At 40.7% G+C, this 10,420-nt stretch overlaps 1 protein-coding gene across 1 annotated transcript; it reads right to left on the bottom strand.

The window, feature by feature from the left end:
* Positions 1-6,242: 6,242 nt before the first annotated feature.
* On the bottom strand, positions 6,243-9,761 carry LOC308380267 (uncharacterized protein). Its single transcript, XM_080857550.1, has 6 exons — positions 9,632-9,761; positions 8,336-8,411; positions 7,908-8,240; positions 7,193-7,423; positions 6,903-7,002; positions 6,243-6,804 (listed from the first exon to the last, which is right to left on the bottom strand). Exons 2-6 carry the CDS (start codon positions 8,403-8,405, stop codon positions 6,741-6,743), a joined length of 798 nt encoding a protein of 265 aa, XP_080713676.1. The 5' UTR covers positions 8,406-8,411; positions 9,632-9,761; the 3' UTR covers positions 6,243-6,740.
* Between the last annotated feature and the right edge of the window lie 659 nt (positions 9,762-10,420).

The following is a 10,420-nucleotide window of genomic DNA, read 5'->3' as shown; positions in this document are numbered from 1 at the left end:
TTTTGTATTCCCAAGTATACTCTCATATACAGGACATTGACTTGGTGATTTCGGAGCATGGAACATCGACAACAATATATATGTACAAGTAAATAGAATAAAAATAAGGGTAATAGTAAAAATACAAATAATCAAAACAAGTATCACAGTATTAGCAAACTAAAGTGCTAACTGCAATGCATTGTATGTGGGGGACCCTGAGTCAGTGTGTGTGTGTGTGGGGGGGGGGGGGGGGGGGCGCTTTGGGGTCCCAGAGTCAGTGTGGTGCAGGGGGCTTGTTTGTGAGAAACTGGAGTGGAACAGGTCTGGGAGGGACGGCAGGTCGCAGCCGATGGCCTTCTCGGCTGACCGAATGATCTGCTGCAGTCTGCCTTGGTCCTTGGCAGTGGAGGCGGCAAACCAGACGGTGATTAATGGGGTGGGGATGGACTCGATGATGGCTGAGGATGGACTATTAATGGGTTACTTAAAAGCAAAGAGGGTGGCAAATTATATACCCATTAACCATATAAATGAAGCATGCAAACAAAAGGAGAAAAACATGAAATGAGTCCAACATTACCCAAAGTCATCTGAACAAGGCCTGGTGCTGGCTCTGCATAGGGGGTAAGGCATTGCAGGCATAACCCCTGACTCCAATATGTACAATGTTGGATCACCTCTTCGTAAAATAAGCAATATCTGAATGACATGAGATTCCCTATACCTTGCTCAAAGCTGTGGCACAGTGTAGACTCTCAAGAATATTCTGGAGTCTTGGACGGAGCCAGGCCACTTGGCCTAAACATTTGTTATGAGGCAGGTGGAGTGACAGATCATCTAAGATGAATTGCGGTCAAGTCATGGGTATTGTACAGTACATTGGTAGTCTACAGCAGGCAAATGTAAGGTCCATGACCCCTATCGTCAAAGACATATGATTGATTTTTGATAGCAATGTAATTTGAGGAAAATGATGTCATAAGTACCTGCACATTAATGCTGTGAAAGCCTTTTCAATTGACACAATCTGCCTCGTTCAGGCCAGAGGGCGATTTGATGGGGATCTGCGTGCAGTCCACTGTGCCTATGACATTGGGAAACTCTGCATAACGATAAGCTCCATAATGAATAGTGATAGGAATGCATTTTCATTAAATGGTGAAATATTGAATAACTAAATAACCTGCAATTCCATAAAAGTCCTCTTTGATTGCCTTTACTCGTACATGGCCAGGGAATGTAACTGAATGCATCTATACGTTTCTTAAGCGCCAGATAAACTACAAAGTACACTTTGTGTGGATGAATACACTGGATGTGTGTCTGTGGTGATTTTTCCAAACTTGCTATGTGGAACCGAAAAGCCTGATTCATATAATCTTATCCTGAAAATTATCCGGCTAACTCAGTTAGCCAGGTACGAGAAAACGGGTTCCAGGATTAAAGCACATGGACAACCAAAGTAAACACAAAACACATGGTGACACCAAACACAGGTATAGAGTAATTTGGCGGCCTCTAGAGGCCAACAAATTTCCCAACTAGTGACACAGCTACGTGTAAAGGTTCAATCAAGGGCAGGACTGAACCCTCTGTACCTTCCTTGAGTGTCATGGAACTCTCTTCGTATCCGTAGCACCACGCAGGAGGACAGTACAACTCAGATTCTCCGTCCCAGGAAGCCAGTTTACAAAGTATGCCAAATACCTGTAAGGACTGAGCAGAGAATACATACTGTATTTAGAGAACCATAAATGGTGACGCACATTTAAAAGTGTGTGCATCCTTTTTCTCTGGTATGGCTACTGATTTCTTTCTTTTTTGTATTTATTACCTATATTTATTACCTATAGACAAACAGCTCTCACCAGCCGTTACATTGAATAACTATGTTTGGGATGTAACATGTTAACAATTGACACATGTAAGGTGACCAGTAAACAAAGTATGACAGAGGTAAGAGTAATTTATTGTATTTTATTCCTTAGTCACTTTTATATTACAGAAATGACTGACATCTCATGCATAAAACTGTTCTGCTGTATTGCCCTTAGATGTAAAGGCCCACAGTCAGCTCTGTAGATGTTGAATGCATTGGGTGGTGTGAACACATCCAAGCACACAGGTTTGAGGTCAGGATGATCAACCATGCATATCATCAATCATCTTCAATCTTATATAGTACCCAAAGTCACTTTACAGAGTCCAGAGTCCAGAAGTCATACACAGTCATACCAGTGGTGGTGAGCCACGTCAGTAGCACAGCTGCCCTGGGGCAGACTGACAGAAGCGTGGCTGCCAATCAGCACCTACCCTCCGACCACCACCAACATTCATACTGGTTGGTTCTGAAGCTGCATAGTCTTGTAACCCTGAAAATATAAAAGGGTAAGTGACATGGAATACAGAACAGATAATCACTGCATTATTACAATGTCATTCCGAAATAATTCATTCTACCTGTGGTATCTCCCTGCAGCAGACGTTCTTGGCCATTTTTCCCCAAAAAATACACCTGTATCAGAAAAGAGATTCAAAAAGTGACAACATTGCAGGTGGAGTTTATTTGAATGCTGTGTTACTATTAAAGGCAGGTCAGCAAATGCAACATTTTAATGAGGACACAATGTTTAAACGCTGCAATAATTGGAGGTAAACATACATTACAACAATGTCGTACACCCCCTGCTTGGCCCATTACCGTTGTCAGATAACATTGCTGACTGTGACCCAACCTAAACGCTACAGCTTGAGTTTTACTGGTGTACTTAGTAGGCGTAAGTTAATGACGTTGGCATTACTTGCAGTTACTTAAATACCAGAAACCTAGCTCTCCATGACCAGTAACTTACATAAACACACTGTAGCCTATTTACATACTCACTAGTATTGTGTTTTCCTCAACACAGCCAGCAAGAAAGAATGACCGTAGCCAATGTACAAACATACAAAAATAAAGTGTCATAAAGTTGACTAACCATTCAGAAACATCCTGTTGAAGCCTAAATTCTGGAAATTGTTCGGGAGCATCTTCTTGTTTAGTATGAGTACAGTATGAATGTATGAGTACAGTATTGATCCTTGGGGTATTTTGACCAAAGTATGTCACATACATTTCATTAAGACCTTAAGGAAACATGTCAACTTGTGGAAAAATGGGCATCTGGTGACTCCTTTAAGCATGTCTTTCAAAATGTGTCATATAAATCTGTCACTATGTGAAATATTGACTAGATAAAATGTAATTTGACAGGTAATGTAACCTCATTTGTGGCAGAGGTGCGCATATAATTGTCAAACGTATTGAATTATTTTTGTATATGTTTTAATTTGTTTGCTGTCCATATCACAATAGGTGCGTTTCCATCCCATGTCTAAATGCGCATTATCTCTATGCGAATATTTAATCCTGGTTGGAAACGCGTGCGATGCGCATTAACTTCCCCAATGCGCATAGAAATTCGATTCACCAGAGGGAGGTGGATTAACTAGTTATTCGAATTTAGTTAATGCGCTTAACTTAGATGGAAACAGTTTTTCGAGCGATTCGCGTCTTTTGTGTATTTGTTTATGTTCGGAGTTGGACTGTAGACTACGTCCTGTTGCAGTGAGAGACAACCGTGCTGCTGTCTGCCCCGAATGTGATGTTCCTCTACTACTGCTTCTCAAACTGCCAGCTAATACACCACACCTCATGCAGCATGCACTTGCTGTTATATACTATAATATATCAATGGTTTCTGTTTGTTGTTTCCCATCATTACAGTTTATTGTAGGCTAACTGATTAACTTGAATTACGTGCAAACTACGTGGACATGTTATCTCCCCAGACGTACTTCTTTGTTGTTGTTGTAAATTATTGTTTTTTTTTGTTTTTTTGTTTTGTCATCACCTGCGGTTGTTTCGGTCTGCAATCTCTTGCGCCTAGCCCAGGTATGGTAACTTAATATATTTCTTAGCTTGTACTCGGATGGCAAAGCATACTGCATATAAACATCTATGTACAGTGGTCTTGCTGACGGCGAACGTTTCGCCCACAACACGGTATTCCGCGCATGTTGCAAGTTTGTAAAGCGCAATTGCAATGGGCTTGTGGGTGGGGACAGGCTTTCTGCAGCAAATACTTTCAGGCAACACAGCAGGGCCTATCCGTTTCGACCCACAGCTGGTCAGTGAAGTGGGCCTTCACCAAATTAAAAAAAATCCCTAGACCATGCTTGTTCCCAGATGTGGACGTCTGCGGGGTACGGAACTCGCTGCTATGCGAGTTTGTAAAACATGTTAAAACCTTCTACGCCTTCTCCTTCTAGCAACTATTAAGGCAAACAACTCAAATGCTACAGCATTAAAAGTCCCGACGGCAGAGAGGAGGGCGTCCATTCTAGCGTACACAAAACTCTTCCTCCAAATTAGACTAAAGACTCCGGTGAATGGAAACGGTCGCTCAATGCGCATTTGTTTTATGCGAATCACCGTGAATGCGAATCGCTAATGCGAACGAGCTGAATGGAAACGCACCTTATAGACTTGGACAACGGAGATGTGAGTGGCGCGTTTCGCAAATACTGTAGGCACTGCGTCGTCACATGGCGTCGCGCAAGTGTGATTGGCTAGGTAGACGGCACACGCCGTTGACTTCCTTTTTTTTGTTATCGGCGTTGAACGCTGTATTTTTTTTATGGAGGGGATAGAAGAAAGTTTAGCAGAGCTAGTGAGAAAATAGCCCCACCTGTACAATGCCCTAATCATACAAAGTCACGCTTACGTCAGTACGTTGGGTGTGACTTGACCGCTAAGCGGAGGAGATGGTTTTATGCATAAAGGCAGCAACATGGGCAACGGCGACGCTCTTTATTTGTCGGCGACCAGCTGAGCGACACTTTCCAATAAGTATAAGCTAAATTAAGCTTCACACGAAACTGAAACAATTGTAGGTTCTTGGGATTTTACTTTGAATTTGTTTCGTCTCCCATCCAGAAATCGTGACCAGAGGCGACTACAGCGACTAGTAAATAACTTAGACTGTACTCTATGTGAACGGTATTACCTGGGATCAGGGATGACATGGCATATATGGTACCAATATGACTAGGTTTTGTTAAATTGCAGGCTAATAGACACTGCTTGAGGCTAAACAAGCTAACGTTAGCTCACCTGTTTACTTCAAATCAAAGACATTTTGCCGAGCATAAAATTACAAACTAATAAAGTCAATTCTTCCAAGTTCAAGATTTGGTAAGACATCCGTTGTGAAAAATGTTTCAACCGTTCTTTTCATCCTATCCACTGGCAAGCGCCATGTTTTGTCCATACGGAAAGAGATCTACGCAAAGGTCCTCCGTGACAACTGTACAAATACATTGAACATATAATACTCAAACGATCAGTGCGGAATCTAATTCCTTTGCAGTAGTGCACAAGCTATAGTTCCGGTTCTGCTTTAATAAATAACGGTATGGGATGTGCGCCTACCTTTACGGTGCTCTGGTAAAAAATTGTGACATCATGAATGGCGTCCGCCCGCAACCTACACTAGACAAAACATTGTTATCTGCAGTCCCGTAGCAAGTTTCATTAATGCATCCTAATTGTATGTATACCTACATTAGAAATACACCTATTAAGCAATCCTATTGACCTATCACCTCATTATATTGTGACACAAACGGTCTTGCATTCCCCTCCTGGATGTGTGATGGTGGTGCCTTAATGATATGTAATCGTTGTCCACTTTCCATCCCCTGCACTATAGATAAAATAGGCCTAGAATATTGGCACTGGCATAATTGCACACTGCTCCTTGAAATAGGCACAGTAGAGAGCAGAGGTGGAAGAAGGACACAAACTCCATCCTTAAGTAAAAGTGCAAGTACACATTGATGCCCACTCATCTACTCCACTACAAGTAGAGGTACCAGTTACAATTTTGTATTTTGTATTGTATTGTATTAAGTAGGCTACGAACGTTAAAATGTGCTGTAAAGTACAAGTAGGCTACTCAACTAAAAAAAAACATCAAAACAAATCTGTGTAAGACAAACAGATATTGAGCTGTTGACGGCAGTAAGGGCCTCATAAATAAAACGTTTGCATGTATTTTAAATGTTCAGGCCTTGCTCAATTTATGGACATTCGTTTAATTCTATTTTTAAAAAGTGCCCTTTAGTTGCAACAAAAGGCTTATTTTGAGGGGCTATAACACCTCTCATAAATGCAGCTCAAATGTCTTAACAGCAAATAAATTACCTGCACAAAGAAATGACATGCACAGTGTTTCACATAATAATAGACATAAAATAAACATAAAAAACTTGGTGCATACAATAAAATACATTGAACATAAAAACAGGGATGGAGTGCATAAAGATTTAAGATAAAAAATAGAATACATAAAAAAAAAAAAATCACTCTTCTGTGAATCCTACCTGTGCGATAACCGTGCAATAAAAAAGCCACACAATAATATAAATAATAAAATACAAATATAATAAAATCAGACTTGAAGATGATATGTACATGTAAGTACAATAAGTATGTCAATTCATTCAAGTGCTGTGGTACATCACAAACGTCCTTATGGGGTACTCCACACAGGATGATGTGACGGGTGCAGGTACTCCACAGGATGATGTCATGGCTGCAGGTACTCCACAGGATGATGTCACGGCTGCCGGTTCACCACAGGATGAAGGCACGGCTGCAGGTACACCAGAGGATGATGTCACGGCTGTAGTGGCTGGTGTTTGAGGTGTATCAGCTACTGAGATATTGAATTATTTCTATCACTTGGTGGAGTGTATCTGAGCAGCCTGTTCCGTCTCCTAAAATAAATCAAATAAGATGTGATAAATGTGAACAGAGAGATTGCTGTACTGTGTAATTTGTGTCAGAATATTATCATTCTTATATTCTCACTTACAAAAGCAAAAATATCCCTATTACAGCCAGCACAATGACCAATGACACAATGACAGTGGGAATTGCACAGCTTCGGCATCCATCTGGACTCTCTGTGGAATCTAGGAATTGGAAAGGAAAACTTAAAGATTACAAAACTTATACACTGATGTTATCTGAGATTCTAAAGACAATGTTTTTTTTGTTTTTTTAAACCTGGTATGATGAAATGTATGATATGTATATGAGGACATCTTATACACTGATGTGATGTGAGATTCTCAAGACAAGTTTGTTTTATTTATGTTAAACCTGGGATGATGAATTGAGCCACGCTGGTTCCCAGGCTGCTGTTGCTAATGCAGGTGTAGTTGTGGCCCTTCATTCCCTGCAGGTGGAGTTTGCTTCCTCCGTCAGACATATTGGCCGTCTGATTGGTCAGCTCCACACCGTCTGCCAGCCATGTCAATACAGGACTGTCCCACTGAGCTTCGTCACGAGACACATCACACAGGAGAACAACAGTGGCCTCTGAAGGCTTCTCTGAGGGAGGGAAACAGGTATGAATAAGAGACATAGAACAAGTATAACCACCTGGATATTTTGCCTTTAGCTATTTTAAACCAGGAACACAGCAGAAGCTTTTAAAACAATACTGTGTATAGAGAAGGTTTTTTTATGACACTAGTCATGCAAATGATTGAGGTCCTTTATCCAAAGTCGTTTCCTTAAAGTTAGTTACTGGACTTTGCCTCAGGGTGTTAGGGTTGCAGCTAGGAGTGTCAGTGTGTTGCTTCTTGAAATACATGGTTACGTTGAACTATCAGGACCATAATAGAAGAAACCAGTTATATGACTTAAAATAAAACCAAAGGGCATTTGAAATGCCAGCCTTTGTGTTTGATGATTATGAATGTAAAATATGCTACCAAACTTGTTTCTCAAATGTACTGTATGTAAGCTGCTTCTATTTTAAGTACCACCCTTTTCACAGCCAAAAGTGTGACATAGAGAGAATCCAGTGTACCATGTTTTCTAACATCTTTTTCATCAGATGTCTGTATCCCATCTTGGTTTGTGACTGTGATGGTATAACGCCCGAAGTCAGACTCCTGAACACCAGCGATTCTCAAAGTAGTTCCCTCCCTCTCCATACTGATTTTGGGATCCTGGGTTTTCCCGGGAAAGGTTGCCAGTCTCCTAGCCCCTTTGTCACTACTGCATTCCCACGTCACCATGAAGATGTTCTCCTCAACATTCTTCTCAATTGAAGCGTCCAGTACAAGATCCCTGCCCAGTGCAACATAGATTGGCTTTGGAATTTTGAAGTGTACCGATAAGCCCTGGACCAACTGCACACCTGTGGAGAACATGTCAAGGGAATAAGCCTGGTGGCTACTGGTCATTTCTTACAGTTGTATTATTAAAATATCAAAAGACAAAAATTAGACTTACACAGAGCCAGGATAAAACCAGTCATCCATTTCAGATTCATCCTCGGCTTGAAAGCACAACTGTCATTCATGTGTCTCTGTGACGAGTGTAAAATAAAATAAAATGTAATTAATCAAACTAAAACATTCCTTCATATATTAAAGAAGGTAACCCTTTGACTGGCACTCTGAAATCCCAAATATTCAAGAAACATAAATAAAAAGACATGGCGAACAAAGATCAACAAGAAAAAGGCTTCATAGAAGTTGCTCGCTCTTCCTTCTAGCATCTATAGTTAGTAAGTGAGCTTGCTCTCCCAGTTTGTACTCACAAAGAGAGTTGCCATGGTCACTAACTATTCAAAGTTTTTTTCTAAGACGTCACTGACGTCACTGACGCACACACGCTATACATTTGAATTGGTAGGTTGGGGAGGTATATCTACCTAGATACTAATATTGCATACGTGACAAAAGAGAAAAAAAACATTTAGTTTTCTCTTTTATCCCTATATAGCCTACAGCCTATATGTGTGTGTTGGTTCCCCAAGTGTGCTTTGGCAGAACTGGTTCTTATGGACATGTCAAGAAAGCAAGTCTGTTTGAACTTAATTGAAGAGAGAGAGAGAGAGAGAGAAAGGCATCTGCAGAAAGGCATCTGCAGTACAGACAGCTGTGATACCCCACCGTCCAGGTTGTCTTACAGTTGACCGGTAGGTTAAACTCACTTCAGAGGGTTGACAGAGGAATGCAGTGTGGTGAATATGGTTTAGCGAAGGAGATGAGAAACATTTGTAGTTGAGGTAATCTACGTCAAATGGAATATCACAAGATGTCAACATTCAAAGCAGCACATGCAGACTTTCACTCCAGCATCTTTATTCTTATATTGCATCTTTATTTGCTTCCAATAAACTCAAATAACAAAATTCTTTTCAATTTGAAACATCAAGAGAACTTCAATAATGTAGCTAGTTTGGAGTTGCCGTGTAACTGGTCTCCACCCCTGAGCTTTGGTGGGCCCCTCCCATCTCCGTGCCGTTGCCTGTTTAAGAAATCAGGTGTGGCTTCCTGGGGGGAGGTTGCAGGTGAAACAGGAAGTGGGAGAGATGTGTTAACAAACAGGAGTGTATCTGACTGCTGTGTCCATGAAAATGAAGACTGAAGCTCATCTGTGAGTACATTTATCTGTAATGCTTAGCAGACAGTGAGAATTAGGCTTTTAGCTGTGAGTTAGAAGTGAGGCAGTGCGTGAGTAACGTTAAACAAACCAGCTTTTTGTCTATCTGTGTATCAAAGCTCAGCTGCGTTTACTCACCCTGTCAGCTTAACATAGACCTGTCCAAATTAGCCCTCCAGATTTAGAGTAATGTTCAGTGTTAATCAGTATTCTTTTTACTGTGCTGTTCTGTTGTCTCCGCTCAGTTGACAGCGTTTCTCTCCTTTTAGCCTAAACTGGCTGAAATGACCACACCAGCAGCTGTGGCTATTATTCTCACTGGTAAGCCCCTAGCCCCCATTTCCTTTTTCCTGTCAGGATAAGGAGTTCCGTCCCCACGCTCCCAAACACTACATTGGTTCACTTTATATAATTAGAATGATAGGAAACCATTTTGAAAGGAAAACTAGTTAGCTTGCATTCCGTCTGGTAAGACCTGTTGTGGACATGCCCAGTTCTTATCTGCTTCAGTAAAAAGGCGTTCGCAGATTTTATCTTTAAAAAAAGAAAGAAAAACACACACACACCAAGTTAAAACATTTATGGCTGGGTGAAAGTGAAAGACAATTTTCAGTTCAATGGACATTTTATGTTCACAAATTATTATATTTTTCAGTGTTATTTCCATTTCTAGTGTTATTTATGTGAATTTGGAATTGCTTTATATTAGTTTGATGCCATCTGTCCCAGATAAGGCAATATTGGAGAACTAAAATTTTTAATACATATTTTTTGCCTTTTTTCCACTATTTACTTGGTCTACCTAGAGCCCTGAAATCTTAAGCATCTTAATATCCTTGAGCAAGAAATGAACAGATAAGCTGGTCAATACCTGCTTTTTTCCATTAAATGTAAATTCATAGTTTGTCTCCCTCTCTTTCAGCCTTG

This window comes from Sprattus sprattus (assembly GCF_963457725.1).
Source record: "Sprattus sprattus genome assembly, chromosome: 19".
In the NCBI taxonomy this organism is placed as follows: Eukaryota; Metazoa; Chordata; class Actinopteri; order Clupeiformes; family Clupeidae; genus Sprattus; species Sprattus sprattus.
The sequence above is the reverse complement of the archived record's forward strand: the minus strand, read 5'-3'. Positions and strand labels throughout refer to the sequence as shown.